Raw genomic sequence first — 26,578 nt, 5'->3', positions numbered from 1 at the left:
TCATTTGGACCAACTGAGGCATGTAAGTTTAATAATATAATCCACTGTGTAACACACTCAGCATTTATTATGATGGTAAAACCTGAAGTGAATTTTCTCTAGAAGCCAATATAATTCTAAAACCTTATCTTAATCCTACGGGAGAATATTAGAGTCTTTGAAGACATACTGAAAGAGTAACAAGCTCTCAAGCACAAAACTTGGAATATTTGTCAAGAAATAAGAGGGATAATCTCTTTAACGAAGCCTTATACATAGCCATAAATATGTAATTGTATGATAATACTTTAGTAAGTAAATTAACTTCTGGACTACAATATTTCAGCAATAAAACAAGTGTGAATTAATCCTATAATAGGTTTGTTCACAGCATTTACATGGAAGGAGGTCACTGTAAGCTTGAAGAAATAAATTAATAGCTAAGCTTGCTACTAAAAATATATGGTAAATTCAGTATGAGTCAAATATTTTTGTAAACATAAAAACATGCAACTTTTATGTTTGAAAAATAATTTTTCAAGTCCAGCTAATTGGTTGACCACCAATGCAAAACACAAGAAACTCATATTTTAAAAGGTAAAAAACTCATATTTTAAAAGATACCAAGGGCTTCTCCTCCCATTGATGGCCGACTAGGTCATCTTCTGCTACATATGCAACTAGAGACACAGCTCTGGGGGGAGGGGGTACTGCTTAGTTCATATTGTTGTTGGTATTGCGAAGATCATATGTCCCAATACAGGGGAATGCCAGGGCCAGGAAACAGGAGTGGGTGGGTTAGGGAGCAGGGCAGGGGGAGGGTATAGGAGGCTTTGGGGATAGCATTTGAAATGTAAATGAAGAAAATATCTAATTTTAAAATGCCTTAAAAATAAACAAATAAGATAACCTAAAAAAAAAAAGATACCTTGATGCACTTTAAAATAACTGTAATATCATCCCATGAGTTAATAAACCAATATAGAGCAATACCTTCTGGAGAACATGGTTGTTCTGTGTTGTGGTGGTCTGGAAACCTTCCAAGAAGGGGAGACCAGACAACTGTTATAAAGAAATAAATATTCATGCTGTGCATGAAATTGACATAGGCTTCATCATAGTTCCAAGGAACTACAGTTTGAGGTGGTCATAGACGATCCAGTTGATAGTGAAGCTAAACTGCCAATGGCAGGGACAAAGAACGGGTCTGTCTGACTCCACATTGTGTTGCATGACCCTTACTGCATTGAGCTCCTTATCTCAAGTTCATAGAGGAAAAACTGAAGGAGGCAGAGATGGAGGATCATGGTTTGCCTGTCTCTGAAAGCATAGGGAAATGAATTAGGGAGGAAAAAAAGAAAATTCTTCTGCCTATAAATATTCAGCAGATGTACAGTACAGCATATTTTGGATATGTTGAAGTACAGTAGTTACTTTGAATTTAAAATTTTCCATAAGTTATTCTATATCAAGAACTAAGTTTTACTATTATATAAACAATTTTCTCTCCAAATTGATGTGCTGGATCTTTTCAAAATTTTGTATTTTTCAAAAGAGTTCTTGCTATTAATCTGACCTGAGTTCTTTGAAGTAGTTGAGGACTTACCTTTGCTTTCTATCACCTGGTCAATATTTTTTTCACATTTTATCAAACCAGTAGAAAACCAACAGGAAATTAGATCGACATTGCTAGAATATATTCTTGGAGGACTCAAGGCCAGAATAAATGAGGCAATAACCTCAGGTCAAATGAAAGTCAGTGACATTGACCTACCACGGTCTAAAAACTCTCTACATCTCTCCTTTCTATTTGAAAATAGTGCCTTCTTATCAGCAGTGTCAGCAGGTGACAGAAGTGACAGTTGCAAAAAATTAAGCTTTTCTTTCTCTGTGCCAGTCTGAAGCTCTGTTTTATCTCTAGTCAGAAAACCAACATGCATGTGTATACACACACACACATACACACATCAACACACACATATGCACACACACCAACATACACATGTGCACACATACCAACATACACCAACACACACACAAATACACACACACCAACACACTCACAATTCAATTCACTAAAGTAGTATGGTTAGTTTATTACTATTACTTTAACAAGTTTGTAGTGATATTGGGAATCCATTTTTTTTTTACTCAACCTTTCCTCCCCACTGGGAAGTTCACTGACTAAAGTAAATCAATGTGATGTTTGTTCCTTTTAAGAATAATAGGATTTTTTTATCTAAAACCTTGATTATCTGCACAAAACATTGCATTTATTTAATTTCTGAATCCTTCCTGACAGGGCTGATGACAATCAAAGGTTAGAGTATTAGAGCTTTCAGGAAGGCAAAGTCTTTGGCCTGCTTAGACTTGTCTCCAAAGAGTACTGCAGTTCCTGATAAAAACAAGAAAAGTCACAGAGTTACTACTATGTGACAATGCTTGTTGTGGTAGACAAGGAAACAGAAAAGAGACCAGGAACCCTTCTACCAAAACCCATATCATATAGCAGAGAGGGAGACCTCATACAATTCAGAAACCATATACTACAGTTAATTTAACAAGCCATGAAAACACTGTCATAAATTACTTAAACTAACTGGTACTGGCCCAATTAAATGAACAAATAATATTCTGCTTGGTATCAACTTTGAGAATTTAGATCAGTTGTTTACCTGCAGATAAATTTATCAAATTCCCTTAAGCTTTCCTGGATGTGGGTATACTCATTGTTAATGAGGAGATGGTGCAGAGTTCATATTTTCAGCTCTGTCTTTCCCTTGAGAGAAACAGAGCTTGTCCATTGGATCTTAAACAAGCCCTCCTGCATTTTAACAATGGATATCATGCATAAGCTACAAATGTACAGACAGGCTGTGTTACCCATGATGGATTATGGCAGGTTACAGGAAAGTTTAGCTGCAATGTCATGGATCTCGCACACAAAGGCCACCAGGAGAGAATGGGTGGAGCCTTCCAGACCCACTCCTCATCTCCTAACCGAGGCCTCTTCCCGAGATGGATCATCATGATAAGCTGTGATAGTTTGTAAATAAAAATGGACAAGGAAGATAAATATATGTATACTGTACCTTCTCAATGAGATCTATGCAGGCTTGCACATCCAGACCATAGTCAATGGACAGCCAGTCAAGGCCCTCTTTCCTGTATTCTTCTTGCTCCAGAATAAACAGTTGCTGATTGAAAAACTGTTGTAACTTTTCATTGGTAAAATTGATGCAGAGTTGCTCAAGACTATTGTACTATAAATAGGTAGGAAAGAGGGTTAAAAATTCCACTTGCAAGAATACATGTTAATGAGAAAAAAATCATAGTTACCATCACATGATGACAAGAATACTTTTTATTAGATATTTTCTTTATTTACATTTCAAATGTTATCCCCTTTCCTGGTTTCCCCCTCTGAAAGCCCCTTCCTCCTACCCACTTCCCCCTCCCCAGGCTCACCATAGAGCCACTCCCACTTCCTGGCCCTGGCATTCCCCTATACTGGGGCATAGAGCCTTCACAGGACCAAGGGTCTCTCCTCCCATTGGTGACCAACTAGGCCATCCTCTGCTACATATGCAGCTGGAAGATGGTAATAATACTTAACCATTAAAAGTGCTCAGCTAAGTCCCTGTCTCCTTCAGATATATCTCCAAACTAATGACTATTTCAATAAAGTAATGTTCAATTAAACTATGATTAAAAATTCACAGAAGTGGGGCGTGGTGGCGCATGCCTTTAATCCCAGCACTCGGGAGGCAGAGGCAGGCGGATTGCTGAATTCGAGGCCAGCCTGGTCTACAGAGTGAGTCCCAGGACAGCCAGGGCTACACAGAGAAACCCTGTCTTGAAAAAAAAAAATTCACAGAAGTCTTCTATTTACTTTGACTTAAATATGGATTAATAAATTAGATAGTTAACACTAATTGTAATAATAATAAATGTTACTAATTGTAGTTATTCTCTAATAAAAATAGTCCTTAGAATTTAGGTATAAAGATTCTTTTTATTTTTTAATTTGGTTTTCATACTATATTCAAATTGAAATAGAATTATATCAGTTCTCCCTTCCTTTTCCTCCCTGCAATTCTTCGCATGCACCCCCATTCTCAAGTTGATCACCTCTATTTCTCTGATTATTATTGTTAAATAAATACATATGTGTGTATATGTATGCACAAATGTATTATTACAATCTGCAAAGTCTGTTTTTGTTGCTCTTGTGTATATGGTTTTATGGACAACCTATAACAAACTCATCCCTAGGAGAAACGAATTCTCCTTTGAGCAGTCTTTAGTTGCCTATAGTTATTGTCTAGTAATGAGACCCTGTAAGATATTCAAGATATTCCTCTTTCCACATTAGCATGCCCATTGATATTAAGTATAATTATTCTTAGCATGCTTTAATCATGTTTTCCCATGGTTCCACTTCAAAACTCGAATTTTCCAATCTCCTTGAAATATTCATTGATTTTACTCTTACCACGTATACTTACATCAAGTATTTCAAAGCCAGTGGTGTCAAGAATCCCAATGAAGAAGTGACTTGTCAGCTTGGCATCCAGGACTCGGTTCATGCGTGCCACTAGCCACTTAAACATCCTCTCATATATTGACTTAGACAGTGCACCGACTGCATAGGTTACCTAGAAATCATATTTAATGTTTTTCTTCAAAAATTATAAAAATAAATCTTTGAAAAGGGGGTGTGTCGAGGTGTCGAGGTGGTTTAGAACTGCTTGCAACTCTCCCAGCACCCAGGCAGCTCACAACTGCTTAGAACTCCGGTTCCAGGGGATCTAATTCCCTCTTCTAGTCTCACATGCTCAACCCATATACAGACTCATACACATAAACAATAAAAGTAAATGTTTAGCATGTTCCTGCAACAATGTTTGATTTAATCCTTGGCATTTTATATCTGCAAACATCTTCTAATCGAACCAGTGCATGATTAATACTCTTCTATAGTCTTAGAATTCTGGTGAATACAAGAAGAAAAAGGAAGGAAAAAAAGCAATAATGAGTTGGGGAAATGAGAAGACTAGAAAAAAGTTAACACTATGCCTCCTTATCAAATGTGTAGATGATAGAAGTGATGGTATTACTAACAATTAGCTAACCATCCCAAGGTATGTTTTGATGGTATACTCCAGAGCCTGGTTCTGAACATTGTGGTCTCAAGACCTGCTATCAGCATCAGCATCATCGGGGGGAATAATTAAAAATAAAAAAAGATATCAGGACCCAGGCCCTGCCCCAAATGTACTGAGTCTGAAGAGTAATACTATTCCCACATTCACTCCAGCCAGTTGCTATAAAATTCTGTTATGTCATTTAATGGAAACATTTCTGCCCTTAATACCTGATGATGTGTCTTTTCCTCATGTCATATATAAATTAATAACCTGCCCTTAGCAAGAAGTCTGTTAATTTATTTCAAACATGGTCCCTTTTCCATGATGTCTTCTCTTAGAAATGTGCCCTCCTTTCCCATTCTTGACCTACAAATTTGTTCTTGCCATGGCTTGTGTGCGAAGCTGAGTCCAAAGACACCTTCCTGTTGCAACATCTTTATTATAATAATCCTGAATAAAGTCTCCCTCATTGTCTAATAAATATTGGGCTACTTCTTTCTTTTAATGAACTGTTTTTAAAGAGTTAATATTTAATATTAAACAACTATAATCCCTAAAACATGCTTGGCCATTGCTGATGCTGCTGGTTGATAAAATGAATGACTACTAGCAACCACCGACCTTGCAACAGTCCCATACCAATATTGCTCTTGGAGACTCTGTCTAATTTTGACTTCCAACTGTTTTATTATTTTCATTCTCAGTGTGTTCCTCACCTTTGTATATCAAGAATGACCTCAGGGAGAAATCATCCTGGCATAGATTTTCCTGTCATGGTGAGGCTAAGAAACTTCTCTTTTACTGTCTCAAAGACGATGAGGTAGTTTGTTTTTAATTTTGAAAAATTACATACTAGCTTTCTTAACTAGTTCTATTAGAGTAAAACCTGAGTTGCAAATTAGTTCCCTGTAGTACATTATTTTAAGAGGTGACTATGTAATTACAGTCTTCATACAGGCTCATTAGTTGTATAAGAAGAAAGACCTTAATCTATAGTCACTGCATATCACCCATCTATGTTATGGTGGATGTCTAAGAAACAATGACACTGACAAACACATCTAATCCTAATGCTAGGAAGTAGCTCAAATACTTCTGATCGTATGACTCAGCTTCCACCCAAGTTAATTATTTTAATACTTATAGAGCACCTGCCAGGTTACAGAGCACTATGCTAAATGGTGGACATAATCTATGGCCTTAAAAGTCACCAAGGTTAACTTAAATGTTTCCTCAAATAAAATGTCATAAAATTCCTGGTCTGCTTACTTCTGAGTAGTATAAGACTAGAAGAAGATAAACATCTCTCTCTGTCTCTCTCTTTGTCTGTCTGTCTCTGTCTGTCTCTGCCTCTCTCTCTCTCTCTCTCTCTCTCTCTCTCTCTCTCTCTCTCTCTCTGTGTGTGTGTGTGTGTGTGTGTGTGTGTGTGTGTGTGTGTGTGTGTTGGCATTGACAATTAAATCTATGCTAGGCAAGTATTCTACTACTGAGATACATCTCCAGATGCATAAGTTAAACAGACCGTTACAAAACCATCATTCTCACTATTAGACTTAAGTTTAAAGATGGCATTAGTAGTGTAAAGTAGATGAAACATTTTCCTTACCCCTTGTAAACTCTGCCACTGTCCTAGTTTTCTCAGTGAGGCAGAAGGTAATTCCATGACATTCAAGCCTGCTCTAGCCTTCACATATCCAGTCTATCAACTATATGTAGTGTATTTTTGTTATTGTTTTTGTATTTTGATTTTTGGGGGTTGGAGGGATAGCCTCAAACTAATTCATCCAAAGATGATCTTGAATTCTGATTCCTAATCCCCTGCCACCTGAGTGATTTCTAAGTATCAACAATGTCTAATACTAGGATGTGTGTGTGTTCATGTGTGTAAATGTGTGTATATGTGTGTGTGAATGTGTATGAGTGTATATATGTGTGTATATGTGAATGTATGTGTGCAGGTATGGATGTGAGAGTGTGTGTCATGTGTGTAAGCATGTGCATATGTGTATGTATGTGCATATGTGTGTATATGTGTGTGTGCATGTATGTATGTGTGCATATGTGTATGTGTGTGTATATGTGTGTGTGCGTGAGTGTTATGGGTGACAGAGACAAGGTTATGATTTTACTATACCATTTCTCTTTCCAGAAGAAATGCATTCATCACCTCTCCTACAGTGAGGAGACAATCTGACAAATTCTCATCACTGGACATGAATGAGAGTACTAACACCGCTGCCCAAAGTTGATGTGGGAGAACTTCCCTTCACAAATGACTTTTTTTCCTGTCCACAACTTCACAGGCTGTGGGTCCAAAGTAACATAAGAACACAATGCAATAATTTCTTACAATAGGTATTAAACTTAGTTTGGGTAAGAGAACAAAATGTTGTTCCCACTGAGATGTGGGTGTATATGCATTACTACAGCATAGCCTGTACCACACTAATATATAAAACAGACATGAATTATTCTTAAAGGTGCTGGTATGCTTAAATTGCCTTGCTACTCAGCAGCTCTGGTGCATGAGGAAAAGCCTAAAGTCAGCTATTCTTAGAACATTTGCCATTCATACCAAACAAAATCAGCATAGACATGTCTTTCATGTATGCTTTCAACTTCTTGTTCCTTCTAATGTTATCTTCAACATACACACTGAAACCCCTTCACCACTGGTGTAACCACATGTCAGTTAGACTAAGAAAGTGAAAATGTAAAGGTGTTTTGGCTCCAATGTGATTCATGTCAATACCCTACAGTTCTGAAAGTTTCTTAGCTGGACAACCAATATATAAATAACAAGTAAAGTGTTACCTGAGGGAAAATTGTCCAAATACTCAGCATAGTCCCTTAACACTGTAACATCTTTCCTAAGAACATTTGAAGTACTCATCACAATAGCCCTCTTCACTACTTTCACAGAAACTCTTATTGCTAACATTGTCAGTTGTTGGAAATATGTAAATATGATATGTGTAAAATAAGTGCATGGTCACACAATCACAGTGCCCTCAAATCTTACCTTACCTGTTGTAGGTTTTGACTTCTGGTAACATATTCATTACCAACTTTGATTCTAGGATATATTAGGCCTTTTACCAACTCAGAAGCATGAATTCCCATGAGGAAAGCAGCTTTGTCAGCATCTGGTCACAAAAGAAAGGAAAGATGTCAATAAGGGAGAGAAGAAAAGAGGAGGCAAAGAGTAAGAGAGGGTAGAAAACACTGTTAAAATTATTCCATCATGGCCAAATACACTGCTCAGAAGACAAAAGTACATTTAGATCAACATAAAAATATAGATTGCAGCTTTGAGATAAATAGTTGACTGCTAAACAAAAGAATCTACTTCTTGCATATACATATCGAACCACACTGAAGCACCACTTAAAGGTCGCTCAGAATGGCTCTTGGTAAAAGGCATTGGTGAAGATGCATGGGCTGCATGGCCTTACAGAAAACAGTCTGACGCTTTCGTAGAGTTTAGACACAGAGTCACCGTAGGACCCGGCAATTTCTCTCTTGCATATGTATCTAAGAAAATGAAGACATTTATAGAAAATGAGCACAGTATTTCTAGTAATATTATTATAGTGGTCAAAATGTAGAAAATACGCATCAACTGATGCAAACAAATAAGATATAATATATTTATATATTAGAAATGACATGAAAAAGAAATTAAGGCTGACATAGTCTACAACAGGGCTTCATTCACAAGGACTTGAGGAAGATGATTGGGAGTTGTAGGAACTTCCTAAAACTACTATAGAAAATGGTGAAATCGTTTTTATAAATGCCACAAATACTATGTTTCTAGATGTTTTATAAACATCAGATGGACATTTATTTGTAGAATTATATTTCTCCTTTTTGTTGAAGACTTTTAAGAATTTAATGCAAGTGAAACAATTTATATTTAGGTGTGTGCTACTGTTGTATTTTCTCTTTTGCTCTTGACTATCCTCTCTCCACACACATCCAAAAAGTAGAGTGCACGTGTAACCTATAATGTAAACATCTGAGGCAAATCCAAGGTGAATCTTGGATTACTCAGTGCTCTCTGAGGTGATTAAGGAGTAACCCTAGAATAATGGATGTTATTTTGTCTTTAACTTTTAAGGTAGGATGGCATACTGAGAACTTGAATTAACTTTGTGGATAAAACTAGATTGAGGGAAAGTCCTTAACACTAGAGAAAACATGCACAAATTGTATTTTTATATAGAAAGTTTGTTTTTAGTCCTAACGCAGGTACAAATTGGGAAGATGAAGACACTTGGCAAGAATTAGAAAATGTGTCACCAGAGAGAGTGGATAAGATTAGTGACTTGAAATATCATTATTTCTGGCTTATTAGTAAATATGTCTGGCTTCTGTAATAAGAACAACTCTTCAAAAATATGAATATGTCATAATAAAACCTAGAATCTTATGCAATTAATAAATGCTAATAAATAAAGGTGTTTAAAACAAAGCCAACGTAGTCTTTTTCTTACTAGCCTTAGTGGTACACAGCTGTAGTCCCAGTTACTTGGAAGGCTTAAACACTTGAGCCATGAAATTTAAGTAGTTACATGATGAGAGCTCAATCTCAGAAACTGATAACAGGGCAAGAATAATAACTCCTTTGCCTCCAAGTATGAAAGAAGCAACAGGGCAAAACAAAAGCCTATGTGCTACAACATATGAAGAGTACAGATCTTCATATCATTTTCCGTGTTTCACCCACATATGTGTTCGAAGCTGTCATTTCTGAAGGAACCACATGACCAGTGTATTTACACCACACCCATCCATATCTTCATATACCTTATTCTTTCATTCTTTTGTATTTTCACTGAACTATCACTTGATATATATTTGTTTGACCTGTATCTCCCAGAGCCAAGATGATATCGTGTTAAACCATGTATTCTCAAGGACAAAAATATTCCTGGCGCTGGGCTAAACAATAAAAGGACACCCAGCACAGTCACACAAACTGAGAAAAGAGCCTTAACAAACGTTAATTTCTAAAAACACACACACACAAAATAATGCTCAACATCACTGAGTGAAATCCTGATACATACTACAATACATATCAACTTTGAAGATAAGGTGCTTCGTAAAATAAACCAGATACAAACATGTAAATAGTATGTGGTTCTACTTACATAAATCAGGAGGAATATTCGAATCAAAATAGTAATGAAACACTACTATATTTCTATCAGAATAGTTATTATAAAATCAAAAGCAAGACAAGTTCTGGCACAGATTTGAGTGGGAGCCTTTGTGCGTTGTGTGTGGCACTATAAGATGAAGCCACTGAGAATACAATGTGGCTGCTCCTCAGCATTAGCATTTAATCCAGAAATTCCACTTACAGATAGATACTCAAAAGAAATAAATGGAATGAAATCGATACTTTTATACTAACATTCCTGCAGAAAAGCCAAATAGTGGAAGCAACCAGGATCTTCATCAACTGATGAATGGATGCAGAAAACAATTCAAATACATACAATAGAATATTAATTAATGTTTTTAAAAAAGTGAAATCCTGATATATACTACAATACATATCAACCTTGAAGATAGGGTGCTTAGTAAAATAAACCAGATACAAACATGTAAATAGCATGTGGTTCTACTTACATAAAGTACCTAGACTAGTCAAACTCACAGAGATAGAAATTACAACTATGGTTTTCAGTAGCTGAAGATAAAGAAAAAAGCTTCACGTGATTTAATTTTCAATGAGACAGAAAATAACAATGTGAATATACTTAATTTCAGAGAGATGCACAGATATGACGGGTGTGATCAATTTTGTTCTGTAAATATTATCACAATTCAAATTTAAAACTAAACTTACTCTTCTTTGAAAGTGTTGAATGGATATAGCTTCTCTTTTACATGAAATTTTAAAGTTTAATGTCATCATTGTAACATTGTGATTTTTTATAATTGTGATGTTTTGCTTTTATATTGATTTAGAGAGATGACTGATAGTAATATGTCTCGTATGCTTTCTAATCGATTAAGTACATAGTTTTTCTTTTTTTTTTTTTTTTTTTTTTTTTTTTTTTTTTTTTTTTTTTTTTTGGTTTTTCGAGACAGGGTTTCTCTGTGTAGCCCTGGCTGTCCTGGAACTCACTCTGTAGACCAGGCTGGCCTCGAACTCAGAAATCCGCCTGCCTCTGCCTCCCGAGTGCTGGGATTAAAGGCGTGCGCCACCACGCCCGGCTCATAGTTTTTCATCATATTTTTATTTACTCTATGGAGTTTTCATAGATGCATATATTTTTAACTGTATCCATCTCCCTCCATGTCCATTGAGAACCAACAACTCTTTTTAATCTTGTTATTGTTGTTGTTGCTAAAATACACCCCCTGATCCCACTTATTACTAACTTGGTGCCACCTCCCCGAAGAAAAGTGAGCCTCCCTCATCAACGGTTAACTGCCAATGGCCTGCACTAAGGATAGGGTGCTTAAGAGCCCCTTTCTCATTCATGCTGGAATTCTGACTTGCTATTTTAATGGGAAGCAGGACAAGTACATGAAGCATTGTAGTTTTAACAGAACGGAGTCAGTTTGCCTTTGGAATTTCAAGGGTCAGACCACCCTACCACCACCCCTTATACCAGTCAATAAATTTTAGGACAATTTGCTGGAGCAAATTGAAAGCTTTTTTTTTTTAATAGTCCAGGAGCTAAAAGTATATTCCACAAATGCTCAAAAAAATCTACTGACATTAGCAGTAATTAATGGAGAAAGGCTTCTTGTATGTGAGAGGAAGATACTATAGAATAATGTCTGACATAGCGCTTTTTAGCCACAGTTATAGAGGGCTGGGTGTAGAGGACTTGCCTAAATAGGGATTGAAGCCCTAGATTGAACCACATCAGCACCACATGAAAAATCAAAAAAGTAACAATAATTAAAGAAAATAGATTGATTATTCTCAAAATTCTCTAAAACAAACAAACAAACAAACATAAAAAAAGAGATCAAGTGAATGCAAATAAAATAAGGTGAGCTTGGAAGATGAGATCTGAACAAAATTATGTGCTGTGTGTTCGTAAAGTCTTACTTTCTGTGCCATCAACCTCCAGTTGTTCTTCTCTGGGATTCTGTTTAAACTTCAGGTTTCCAAAGTGCATGATGGCTCCAACGAGCTTATAGCACCCGAATTTCTCATCAGGTAGAAATCCCAAGACATCTATGGCTTTCTGTGAGAAGAGAAACAGATGGCTGACTGTGCCTCCCTTTGCCTAATGTCTAAACCTGCCATTTGTCACACAACCCTGCACTAGACTGTGAGCTATAGGAATGGGAGGCAGAACACCACAGACCCAGAGACAGCTGGGCTTAAAGCAGTACAAATAGGCTTTGTGGGCACTTGGCCACCAGGAGTCTGCTCAGACCTTTAGAAGGGATGGCTTAGGATTTGGCTTAGTTAGTGTCCAGTAGCTCCAGCAGTTTCCTTCAACACACTGCTTCTCTGCTCTTTTCCAGCAACAGGTCACTGAGTGCCTACAGGAGGCTCATTATTTTCTCTTTCATGATTATAAAAGCTATCACTGAATCTGCTGGGTGGGTGGCTTGTCCCACATGTTCAAATGCTTTTATTCCAGAGTCTGCTCACTTTAGACATTGGTAAAAGGTGTTAAGAAAAGCATGTTATCTTGTGATGTCTAAGGGCAACTCCATTTTGTGCTAAGCAGACATTTCAGTAACTCTTTGTCTCTGACCTTAATTCCTGAAATGATTAACTTGGCAGCCCTGACTCCTCACCCTCTTCCCAGAACTGCTTGACTGCTGTGAAGGGCTTAACCACTGCTCTAGTTCATGTAAATTTGCTTATCTCTGTGTACTGGGGGAGTGAGGCTGTTCCTCACAAAGCTGTAAATTCTGCATAAATGAAGTATTTGTGACCATTGACTTTAAAAGGCCGGACCTCAATTCCAAATCCAGCAATGGTAACTGAGGACAGATCCAGAAGAAATAATATTCAGCTAATTACAACTGGATAGAGTTCAGATGGTCCCTAGATGTTCTCTACCTCCATAACAATATCACCATATTGCCTCTTCCTAAAAAGACAAAGCATGTAGCCCCAGAAGAATGTAGTTTTTATAGCAACTAATTTAGAATGCATATAAAGACAAAGTGGAAGAGTCTATATTCAATATTCTTTTTCAATAACTTCATTTATAGAAATGTAAGGGAATGAATATAATACATAAAAGAGTTTCTAAAATATTGACAGGATAAATCTAGTTTGGAAGAATGGTTCAATAAACAATAGAACAAATGCCTGACCAAAAAAAATTGAGTTTTTATCTAAAATACTTATAAAATGAAATTGGAAAGTCAAGCTCTATAGACCACATGCTCGTACAGTGTAATTATAAATAAATAACAATACCAAAGCAACTCTATGTAGAGAGCAAAATTTAGACTTTAGAGTAAAAAGAGTTTATTATTAAGTTGAAATTTGTTGACATTTCTTTAGTTTTAATGCCACTCTACTGAAAACATGTGTTTCTACTGTTAGTAAACTTTGAAGAGAAGCAGCCTCCACCTTCAAAAGGAGCAAGGCCATGTCTCCAGACCTGCAGATGATGTGGTCTGATGTTTTATTTCTCACTGTCTTCACCAGACTTAACCTCTACAACTACTATGTCTTACTTCTGTGGCCAGAAATTCTTTAGCATCATCCAGGCTCTCCACAGCAACCACTCCACAGGAGCAAATATGAAATTCGGAGGGATTTGTGGACACCAGAAGCATGTCTAGAATGGAAAATACTTTATTAAACAGCTTACAGAAGTACACAAGGCCTGAGAAAGTAATTGACCAAAATTCAGGTTACTCTTACAGTTTATGAGATACTTGTAAAGACGCCAAAATCAATTCTAAATTCTAGACGTACACCTCTACCATCACTATTTTGTCCTCTTTTAACTAGTCAGTCATGTGTCAAGGTCTCCAAGAGATCACCAAATAGGTCAAATTCAAAAGCAGATTCAATTGCAGCAGCACAAAATGGTGGTGGTTGGCAGGGAAATGTAGATAGTGTGATTGCAGGAACTTGGCCTAGATTCATGACAGAGCGTCAGAGGATAAAAATGTTCTGTAAAATTATAAGTACAACAGACTTGAGGTTTATAGATAGGGAACAACTAGGTCTGAGATCAGTAACCAGGGAACATTAGCTATGTAATCCTATTACTTCATATGCTCACTTACAGGGCAGTTCATTCAAGGGATCCGTAAATCAGACACATTGTGATCATTGTACCACTGGTGGGTTATACCTTCTGACATGATTCAATGAATCATGAAACATAATGCTGTCAACAGATCAACTGACTTGATAGAATGTTGCCTAACACTTGATCTTAGTTCCTGTGGTTATTTGTTTGCTTTTTTAATCTGGTCTTGACTTTCTGTTTATTACCCATTGAAGTGAAGATTAGCTTTGTGGAAATACAAATCTCAGGGACAACAAAAATGGCTTACAGGAATGCTCATAAACAGCTTTATTTGAAAGCATGCTGAGTGTTGAATGTGTTACTAAAACTATTGTTTACCATAGACTAAGTTATTATTCATCAAATAAAGAAATAAATTAAAATATTAAATAATCAAAACATTCAGGCTGGGGTAGCGGGAGCGCAGGGTTGCCTGACACCCGCCAGCTACCCACGCCCCCCGCCGCAGGAATTTGGGACTGCTGGTGAGTGGAACACAGCTTCTGCTCCAATCCAATTGCGCGGGACCTGAGACTGCATTAGTTAGGGAAGCAGAAACCGGCCTGAGTAGGGCCATAGGCCTCATCCAGCCGGATCAGTGCCGGGGTAGCAGGAGCACAGGGTTGCCTGACACCCGCCAGCTACCCACGACCCCCGCCGCAGGATTTTGGGACTGCTGGTGAGTGGAACACAGCTTCTGCTCCAATCCAATTGCGCGGGACCTGAGACTGCATTAGTTAGGGAAGCAGAAACCGGCCTGAGTAGGGCCACAGGCCTCATCCGGCCGGATCAGCGCCGGGGTAGCAGGAGCTCAGGGTTGCCTGACACCCACCAGCTACCCACGACCCCCGCCACAGGATTTAGAGACTGCTGGTGAGTGGAACACAGCTTCTGCTCCAATCTTTAAACAGTGACAACGATAACAACTAACCCCAGAGATTACCAGATGGCGAAAGGTAAACGTAATAATCTTACTAACAGAAACCAAGACCACCCACCATCATTAGAACCTAGCACCCCCACTTCGCCCAGTCCAGGGCACCCCAACACACCGGAAAAGTTAGACACGGATTTAAAAGCATATCTCCTGATGATGATAGAGGTCTTCAAGAAGGACGTTAATAACACACTTAAAGAAATGCAGGAGAACACTGCTAAACAGGCAGAAGACAATAAAGAGAAAGCACAAAAATCCCTTAAAGAATTTCAGGAGAACACTGCTAAAGAGTTACAAATCCTTAAAGAAAAACACGATAACATAATCAAACAGGTAGAAGTCCTTACAGAAAAACAGGAAAAAACATCCAAACAGATGATGGAAATGAACAAAACCATACTAGACCTAAAAAGGGAAGTAGACACAATAAAGAAAACCCAAAATGAGGCAACACTGGAGATAGAAACCCTAGGAAAGAAATCTGGAACCATAGATACGAGCATCAGCAACAGAATACAAGAGATGGAAGAGAGAATCTCAGGTGCAGAAGATTCCATAGAGAACATCGGCACAACAATCAAGGAAACTGGAAAATGCAAAAAGATCCTAACTCAAAACATCCAAGAAATACAGGACGCAATGAGAAGACCAAACCTACGGATAATAGGAGTGGATGAGAATGAAGATTTTCAACTCAAAGGACCAGCAAACATCTTCAACAAAATTATAGAAGAAAACTTCCCAAATCTAAAGAAAGAGATGCCCATGAACATACAAGAAGCCTACAGAACTCCAAATAGACTGGACCAGAAAAGAAATACCTCCCGACACATTATAATCAGAGCAACAAATGCTCTAAATAAAGATAGAATACTAAAAGCAGTAAGAGAAAAAGGCCAAGTAACATATAAAGGCAAGCCTATCAGAATTACACCAGATTTTTCACCAGAGACTATGAAAGCCAGAAGATTCTGGACGGATGTTATACAGACACTAAAAGAACACAAATTCCAGCCCAGGCTACTATACCCAGCCAAACTCTCAATTAACATAGATGGAGAAACCAAAGTATTCCACGACAAAACCAAATTCACACATTATCTCTCCACGAATCCAGCCCTTCAAAGGATAATAACAGAAAAAAAACAATACAAGGACAGGAACCACGCCCTAGAAACAACAAGAAGGTAATCCCTCAAAAAACCTAAAAGAAGACAGCCACAAGAACAAAATGCCAACTTTAACAACAAAAATAACAGGAAACAACAATTACTTTTCCTTAATATCTCTTAATATCAATGGACTCAACTCCCCGATAAAAAGACATAGACTAACAAACTGGCTACACAAACAAGACCCAACATTTTGCTGCTTACAGGAAACTCATCTCAGAGAAAAGGATAGACACTACCTCAGAATGAAAGGCTGGAAAACAATTTTCCAAGCAAATGGCATGAAGAAACAAGCTGGAGTAGCCATTCTAATATCTGATAAGATTGACTTCCAACCCAAAGTCATTAAAAAAGACAGGGAGGGACACTTCATACTCATCAAAGGTAAAATCCTCCAAGAGGAACTATCAATCCTGAATATCTATGCTCCAAATACAAAGGCAGCCACATTCATTAAAGAAACATTAGTAAATCTCAAAGCACACATTGCACCTCATACAATAATAGTGGGAGACTTCAACACACCACTTTCACCAATGGACAGATCATGGAAACAGAAACTAAAGAGGGACACAGAGAAACTAAGAGAAATTATGAATCAAATGGATCTGGCAGATATCTACAGAACATTCTATCCTAAAACAAAAGGATATACCTTCTTCTCAGCACCTCATGGTACCTTCTCCAAAATTGACCACATAATTGGTCACAAAGCAGGCCTCAACAGATATAAAAATATTGAAATTGTCCCATGCATCCTATCAGATCACCATGGACTAAGGCTGATCTTCAATAACAGAATAAATAATAGAAAGCCAACCTTCACGTGGAAACTGAACAACACTCTTCTCAATGATACCTTGGTCAAGGAAGGAATAAAGAAAGAAATTAAGGACTTTTTAGAGTTCAATGAAAATGAAGCCACAACATACCCAAACTTATGGGACACAATGAAAGCATTTCTAAGAGGAAAACTCATAGCTCTGAGTGCCTCCAAAAGGAAACTAGAGAGAGCACACATTAGCAGCTTGACAACACACCTAAAAGCACTAGAGCAAAAGGAAGCAAATTCACCCAAGAGGAGTAGACGGCAGGAAATAATCAAACTCAGGGGTGAAATCAACCAAGTGGAAACAAGAAAAACTATTCAAAGAATCAACCAATCAAGGAGCTGGTTCTTTGAGAAAATCAACAATATAGATAAACCCTTAGCCAGACTCACTAGAGGGCACAGGGAAAGCATCCTAATTAACAAAATCAGAAATGAAAAAGGAGACATAACAACAGATCCTGAAGACATCCAAAACACCATCAGATCCTTCTACCAAAGGCTATACTCAACAAAACTGGAGAACCTGGATGAAATGGAGAAGTTCCTAGACAGATACCAGGTACCAAAGTTGAATCAAGATCAGGTTAATGATCTAAACAGCCCTATATCCCCCAAAGAAATAGAAGCAGTCATTAATAGTCTCCCAACTAAAAAAAGCCCAGGACCAGATGGGTTTAGTGCAGAGTTCTATCAGACCTTCAAAGAAGATCTAATCCCAGTTCTTCACAAACTATTCCACAAAATAGAAACAGAAGGTACTCTACCCAACTCATTCTATGAAGCCACAATTACTCTGATACCTAAACCACAAAAAGACCCAACAAAGATAGAAAACTTCAGACCAATATCCCTTATGAATATTGATGCAAAAATCCTCAATAAAGTTCTTGCTAACCGAATCCAAGAACACATCAAAACAATCATCCATCCTGACCAAGTAGGTTTCATCCCAGGGATGCAGGGATGGTTCAATATACGGAAATCCATCAACGTAACCCAGTATATAAACAAACTCAAAGACAAAAACCACATGGTCATCTCCTTAGATGCGGAAAAAGCATTTGACAAGATCCAACACCCATTCATGATAAAAGTCTTGGAAAGATCAGGAATTCAAGGCCCATACCTAAACATGATAAAAGCAATCTACAGCAAACCAGTAGCCAACATCAAAGTAAATGGTGAGAAGCTTGAAGCAATCCCTCTAAAATCAGGGACTAGACAAGGCTGTCCACTTTCTCCATACCTATTCAACATTGTACTTGAAGTCCTAGCCAGAGCAATTCGACAACAAAAGGAGATCAAAGGGATACAAATTGGAAAAGATGAAGTCAAAATATCACTTTTTGCAGATGATATGATAGTATATATAAGGGACCCTAAAAATTCCACCAGAGAACTCCTAAGCCTGATAAACAGCTTCGGTGAAGTAGCTGGATATAAAATTAACTCAAACAAATCAATGGCCTTTCTCTACACAAAGAATAAACAGGCTGAGAAAGAAATTAAAGAAACAACACCCTTCTCAATAGTCACAAATAATATAAAATATCTTGGCGTGACTCTAACTAAGGAAGTGAAAGATCTGTATAATAAAAACTTCAAGTCTCTGAAGAAAGAAATTATAGAAGATCTCAGAAGATGGAAAGATCTCCCATGCTCATGGATTGGCAGGATCAACATTGTAAAAATGGCTATCTTGCCAAAAGCAATCTACAGATTCAATGCAATCCCCATCAAAATTCCAAATCAATTCTTCAACGAATTAGAAAGTGCAATCTGCAAATTCATCTGGAATAACAAAAAACCTAGGATAGCAAAAACTCTTCTCAAGGATAAAAGAACCTCTGGTGGAATCACCATGCCGGACCTAAAGCTCTACTACAGAGCAATTGTGATAAAAACTGCATGGTACTGGTATAGTGACAGACAAATAGACCAATGGAATAGAATTGAAGACCCAGAAATGAACCCACACACCTACGGTCACTTGATCTTCGACAAGGGAGCTAAAAACATCCTTTGGAAGAAAGACAGCATTTTCAACAAATGGTGCTGGCACAACTGGTTGTTAACATGTAGAAGAATGCGAATCGATCCATTCCTATCTCCTTGTACTAAGGTCAAGTCTAAGTGGATCAAGGAACTTCACATAAAACCAGAGACACTGAAACTTATAGAGGAGAAAGTGGGGAAAAGCCTTGAAGATATGGGCACAGGGGAAAAATTCCTGAATAGAACAGTAATGGCTTGTGCTGTAAGATCGAGAATTGACAAGTGGGACTTCATGAAACTACAAAGCTTCTGCAAGGCTAAAGACACCATCAATAAGACAAAAAAACCACCAACAGATTGGGAAAGGATCTTCACCTATCCTAAATCAGATAAGGGACTAATATCCAATATATATAAAGAACTCAAGAAGGTGGACTCCAGAAAGTCAAATAACCCCATTAAAAAATGGGGCTCAGAACTGAACAAAGAACTCTCACCTGAGGAATACCGAATGGCAGAGAAGCACCTGAAAAAATGTTCAACATCCTTAATCATCAGGGAAATGCAAATCAAAACAACCCTGAGATTCCACCTCACACCAGTCAGAATGGCTAAGATCAAAAATTCAGGTGACAGCAGATGCTGGCGAGGATGTGGAGAAAGAGGAACACTCCTCCATTGTTGGTGGGATTGCAAGCTTGTACAACCACTCTGGAAATCAGTCTGGCGGTTCCTCAGAAAATTGGACATAGTACTACCGGAGGATCCAGCAATACCTCTCCTGGGCATATATCCAGAAGATGTCCCAACCGGTAAAAAGGACACATGCTCCACTATGTTCATAGCAGCCCTATTTATAATAGCCAGAAGCTGGAAAGAACCCAGATGTCCCTCAACAGAGGAATGGATACAGAAATTATGGTACATTTACACAATGGAGTACTACTCAGCTATTAAAAAGAATGAATTTATGAAATTCCTAGCCAAATGGATGGACCTGGAGGGCATCATCTTGAGTGAAGTAACACAATCACAAAAGAACTCACACAATATGTATTCATTGATAAGTGGATATTAGCCCAAAACTTAGGATACCCAAGATATAAGATACAATTTGATAAACGCATGAAACTCAAGAAGAATGAAGACCAAAGTGTGGACACTGTGCACCTTCTTAGAATTGGGAACAAAACACCCAGGGAAGGAGTTACAGAGACAAAGTTCATAGCTGTGATGAAAGGATGGACCATTTAGAGACTGCTGTATCCAGGGATCCGTCCCATAATCAGCTTCTAAACGCTGACACCATTGCATACACTAGCAAGATTTTGCTGAAAGGACCCAAATATAGCTGTCTCTTGTGAGATGATGCCGGGGCCTAGCAAACACAGGAGTGGATGTTCACAGTCAGCTATTGGATGTATCACAGGGCTCCCAATGGAGAAGCTAGAGAAAGTACCCAAGGAGCTAAAGGGATCTGCAACCCTATTGTTGGAACAACATAATGTACTAACCAGAACCCTGGAGCTCTTGTCTCTAGCTGCATATGTATCGAAAGATGGCCTAGTCGGCCATCAATGGAAAGAGAGGCCCATTGGACTTGCAAACTTTATATGCCCCAATATAGGGGAATGCCAGGGCCAAAAGAATGGGAATGGGTGGGTAGGGAAGTGGGGGGCGCTATGGGGGACTTTTGGGATAGTATTGGAAATGTAATTGAGGAAAATATGTAATAAAAAAAAATGTTAATGGAACAAAAAAAAAAAAAACATTCAGCCAGACCAAAGGAGAATGCAGTGTATGATGTTGTGGATAATAAAATTATAGAAAATGCAACCTAATTATCATGTCCATATACAGATGAGGGTAGAAGGGTTCCAACAATGCAAAAGGGAAGAAAAGAGAAATTGAAAATTACCCTGGGAAACTTTTCAATGGATGTATGTGGTGTTTGTGGTAATGGTTTCTTATACATACATGTATATTATATATAATACACACACACACACATACACACATATATATATTTTATAAATATATACATATATATATATATATATATATAGTGCATTTCAAACATGGAGCTAACTTTAGTTTGCAATTCTCCTTTAAAGCTAATATTGTTATAAGCCTAGGCTTTTATAGCTGAGCCACCTCTCCAGTGCTCATTCTACCTGACACTGCTGCCCATATAGATTTAGTATAAGATAGGCAGCCTGGTGGGTGGCTTAAGAAGGAGTAAGGAAAAGAACCCACCCAGAAGAACAAGCCCTAGGAAAGAATGGGGGGTAGTTGCAAGTTGAGTGGCCCAAGAAAGAAGCTGATTAGCTTTGAGCTATTTTATAAAGATTAAAAAAATAAAATGAAGCATACTTACCTTACATTGAATGTATATGATCTGCAGTGCCAGGTAGAACCTTTGCTTTCATGTTTTCAGGGCTGCCCAACCCTTTCTAGCCTGTTCTCCCCTAAACTAACATAGACTGGGATACTACATGTGGTACTCTGCCTTTTTCCTCCCTGGGGTGTTCCAAATCCCACCTGCCTTTATAAGTAACCAATAGACTCTTCAGGTGATGTGAATGCTACCTAGGGCTACAACCCAGTTTCACCCTAGGCTCTGCCTTCTCCTATCTGAGATGCTCTTGAGGCACCCAGGCCATAATTTATGCTAGACTCAGGAGCAGAATTATTCTTCTCAGTCCTCACACACACACCAAGCTCCCAAGCTGTCCAGACTACTCATTTTCAGGACATTCTCCAGTGAGTGGTTTACACTACCCTGAAAGAGACCCACTAACACAGGCTCTACCCCACAGTGCTAGCCCAAGCTTGCTGCTCTGCCAGGGGACTTTAGCTTGACAGATGAAAACCTCATCAAAAGATATACCTAATAATAACCTAACCCAGATGCCCAGTTTGAAAAAAAAAGACAGCAATGATAATTTTTAAAAGTGAATGTGTCGGGGAGCCACAGAGCCGCTGAGGCAGCACCCTTTTGGGGCCGCAGACATCCGGCACCCTCCCAGCCGGAGGACAGTGACCTGCCCTGCAAGGAGCGCCATCTTGGCTCCGGGACTCCGCCGAACTTAGTCTGTACAGGTTAGACTGAGGACCACAGAGGCAGACAGCTTCTGGGACAGGCGGAGCCGCAGAGCCGCTGAGGCAGCACCCTTTTGGGGCCACAGACATCCGGCACCCTCCTAGCTGGAAGACAGTGGTCTGCCCTGAACAGGAGCCCTCTGCCTCAGGAGCAGGGAGCACATCTTGGATCCAGGACTCCACTGAACTTAGGAACTTAGTCTGCACAGCTGAGAGTGTGCACCACAGAAGCCTACAGCTTTTGTGACCTGCCAAAGCAACACAGCATCTGGGAAAGGTCCTGCTTTCCGCCTTCTTCTTCGGCCAGGAGGAGGTCCAAACGCCAGATATCTGTACACCTTCCCTTTAAGAGGAAAGCTTGTCAGCAGGGAGTGCTCTAACCACTGAAACTCAGAGGAGAGAGCCTGTCTCCCAGCTCTGCTGACAGAGGATACTCAGAATCACCAGAAGAACAACCTCTGAACAGAGACAACTATAACAACTCCAGAGATTACCAGATGGCGAGAGGTAAAGGTAAGAATCTTACTAACAGAAACCAAGACCACTCACCATCATCAGGACCCAGCACTCCCACTTCGCCCAGTCCAGGGCACCCCAACACACCTGAAAAACTAGACCTGGATTTAAAAGCATATCTCATGATGATGGTAGAGGACATCAAGAAGGACTTTAAAGAACTACAGGAGAACATGGCTAAAGAGTTACAAGTCCTTAAAGAAAAACAGGAAAACACAACCAAACTGGTAGAAGTCCTTAAAGAGAAACAGGAAAACACATCCAATCAGATGATGGAAATGAACAAAACCATACTAGACCTAAAAAGGGAAGTAGACACAATAAAGAAAACCCAAAATGAGGCAACACTGGAGATAGAAACCCTAGGAAAGAAATCTGGAACCATAGATGCAAGCATCAGCAACAGAATACAAGAGATGGAAGAGAGAATCTCAGGTGCAGAAGATTCCATACAGAACATCGGCACAACAATCAAGGAAAATGCAAAATGCAAAAAGATCCTAACTCAAAACATCCAGGAAATACAGGACACAATGAGAAGACCAAACCTAAGGATAATAGGAGTGGATGAGAATGAAGATTTTCAACTCAAAGGACCAGCAAACATCTTCAACAAAATTATAGAAGAAAACTTCCCAAATCTAAAGAAAGAGATGCCCATGAACATACAAGAAGCCTACAGAACTCCAAATAGGCTGGACCAGAAAAGAAATACCCCCCGACACATAATAATCAGAACAACAAATGCACTAAATAAAGATAGAATACTAAAAGCAGTAAGAGAAAAAGGCCAAGTAACATATAAAGGCAAGCCTATCAGAATTACACCAGATTTTTCACCAGAGACTATGAAAGCCAGAAGATCCTGGACGGATGTTATACAGACACTAAAAGAACACAAATTCCAGCCCAGGCTACTATACCCAGCCAAACTCTCAATTAACATAGATGGAGAAACCAAAGTATTCCACGACAAAACCAAATTCACACATTATCTCTCCACGAATCCAGCCCTTCAAAGGATAATAATAGAAAAAAACCAATACAAGGACAGGAACCACGCCCTAGAAACAACAAGAAGGTAATCCCTCAACAAACCTAAAAGAAGACAGCCACAAGAACAGAATGCCAACTTTAACAACAAAAATAACAGGAAACAACTATTACTTTTCCTTAATATCTCTTAATATCAATGGACTCAACTCCCCGATAAAAAGACATAGATTAACAAACTGGCTACACAAACAAGACCCAACATTTTGCTGCTTACAAGAAACTCATCTCAGAGAAAAAGATAGACACTACCTCAGAATAAAAGGCTGGAAAACAATTTTCCAAGCAAATGGTCTGAAGAAACAAGCTGGAGTAGCCATTCTAATATCAGATAACATTGACTTCCAACCCAAAGTTATCAAAAAAGACAGGGAGGGGCACTTCATACTTATCAAAGGTAAAATCCTCCAAGCGGAACTATCAATCCTGAATATCTATGCTCCAAATACAAAGGCAGCCTCATTCATTAAAGAAACTTTAGTAAATCTCAAAGCACACATTGCACCTCATACAATAATAGTGGGAGACTTCAACACACCACTTTCACCAATGGACAGATCATGGAAACAGAAACTAAACAGGGACACAGTGAAACTAACAGAAGTTATGGATCAAATGGATCTGGCAGATATCTACAGAACATTTTACCCTAAAACAAAAGGATACACCTTCTTCTCAGCACCTCAAGGTACCTTCTCCAAAATTGACCACGTAATTGGGCACAAAACAGGACTCAACAGATACAAAAACATTGAAATTGTCCCATGCATCCTATCAGATCACCATGGACTAAGGCTGATCATCAATAACAAAATAAATAATAGAAAACCAACATTCACGTGGAAACTGAACAACACTCTTCTCAATGATACCTTGGTCAAGGAAGGAATAAAGAAAGAAATCAAGGACTTTTTAGAGTTCAATGAAAATGAAGCCACAACATACCCAAACTTATGGGACGCAATGAAAGCATTTCTAAGAGGAAAACTCATAGCTTTGAGTGCCTCCAAAAAGAAACTAGAAAGAGCACACATTAGCAGCTTGACAACACACCTAAAAGCACTAGAACAAAAGGAAGCAAATTCACCCAAGAGGAGTAGACGGCAGGAAATAATCAAACTCAGGGGCGAAATCAATCAAGTGGAAACAAGAAGAACTATTCAAAGAATCAACCAATCAAGGAGCTGGTTCTTTGAGAAAATCAACAAGATAGATAAACCCTTAGCCAGACTAACAAGAGGGCACAGGGAAAGTATTCTAATTAACAAAATCAGAAATGAAAAAGGAGACATAACAACAGATCCTGAAGACATCCAAAACACCATCAGATCCTTCTACCAAAGGCTATACTCAACAAAACTGGAGAACCTGGATGAAATGGAGAAGTTCCTAGACAGATACCAGGTACCAAAGTTGAACCAAGATCAGGTTAATTATCTAAACAACCCTATATCCCCCAAAGAAATAGAAGCAGTCATTAATAGTCTCCCAACCAAAAAAAGCCCAGGACCAGATGGGTTTAGTGCAGAGTTCTATCAGACCTTCAAAGAAGATCTAATCCCAGTTCTTCACAAACTATTCCACAAAATAGAAACAGAAGGTACTCTACCCAACTCATTCTATGAAGCCACAATTACTCTGATACCTAAACCAGAAAAAGACCCAACAAAGATAGAAAACTTCAGACCAATATCCCTTATGAATATTGATGCAAAAATACTCAATAAAGTTCTTGCTAACCGAATCCAAGAACACATCAAAACAATCATCCATCCTGACCAAGTAGGTTTCATCCCAGGGATGCAGGGATGGTTCAATATACGGAAATCCATCAACGTAATCCAGTATATAAACTAACTCAAAGACAAAAACCACATGGTCATCTCGTTAGATGCAGAAAAAGCATTTGACAAGATCCAACACCCATTCATGATAAAAGTCTTGGAAAGATCAGGAATTCAAGGCCCATACCTAAACATGATAAAAGCAATCTACAGCAAACCAGTAGCCAACATCAAAGTAAATGGTGAGAAGCTTAAAGCAATCCCTCTAAAATCAAGGACTAGACAAGGCTGTCCACTTTCTCCATACCTATTCAACATAGTACTTGAAGTCCTAGCCAGAGCAATTCGACAACAAAAGGAGATCAAAGGGATACAAATTGGAAAAGATGAAGTCAAAATATCACTCTTTGCAGATGATATGATAGTATATATAAGTGACCCTAAAAATTCCACCAGAGAACTCCTAAGCCTGATAAACAGCTTCGGTGAAGTAGCTGGATATAAAATTAACTCAAACAAATCAATGGCCTTTCTCTACACAAAGAATAAACAGGCTGAGAAAGAAATTAGGGAAACAACACCCTTCTCAATAGTCACAAATAATATTAAATATCTTGGCGTGACTCTAACTAAGGAAGTGAAAGATCTGTATAATAAGAACTTCAAGTCTCTGAAGAAAGAAATTATAGAAGATCTCAGAAGATGGAAAGATCTTCCATGCTCATGGATTGGCAGGATCAACATTTTAAAAATGGCTATCTTGCCAAAAGCAATCTACAGATTCAATGCAATCCCCATCAAAATTCC

General features: G+C 38.4%; 1 protein-coding gene across 1 annotated transcript in view; it reads right to left on the bottom strand.

Annotated features, from left to right (window-relative positions):
* Positions 1 to 26,578, bottom strand: part of Myh15 (myosin heavy chain 15) — a 167,664-nt gene that overhangs the window by 102,920 nt on the left and 38,166 nt on the right. The window contains exons 10-14 of the mRNA XM_021185004.3: positions 13,815 to 13,918; positions 12,214 to 12,352; positions 8,157 to 8,275; positions 4,488 to 4,637; positions 3,072 to 3,242 (exon numbers count right to left, since the gene is read on the bottom strand). Of these exons, the coding sequence (XP_021040663.2) occupies positions 3,072 to 3,242; positions 4,488 to 4,637; positions 8,157 to 8,275; positions 12,214 to 12,352; positions 13,815 to 13,918 (683 nt within the window). The remainder of the gene's footprint in view (positions 1 to 3,071; positions 3,243 to 4,487; positions 4,638 to 8,156; positions 8,276 to 12,213; positions 12,353 to 13,814; positions 13,919 to 26,578) is intronic.

The sequence above is a fragment of the Mus caroli genome, unplaced genomic scaffold (genome assembly GCF_978045245.1).
Source record: "Mus caroli unplaced genomic scaffold, Mus_caroli_1 scaffold_17, whole genome shotgun sequence".
Taxonomy (NCBI): Eukaryota; Metazoa; Chordata; class Mammalia; order Rodentia; family Muridae; genus Mus; species Mus caroli.
This window is presented reverse-complemented; position numbering and strand designations above follow the sequence as displayed.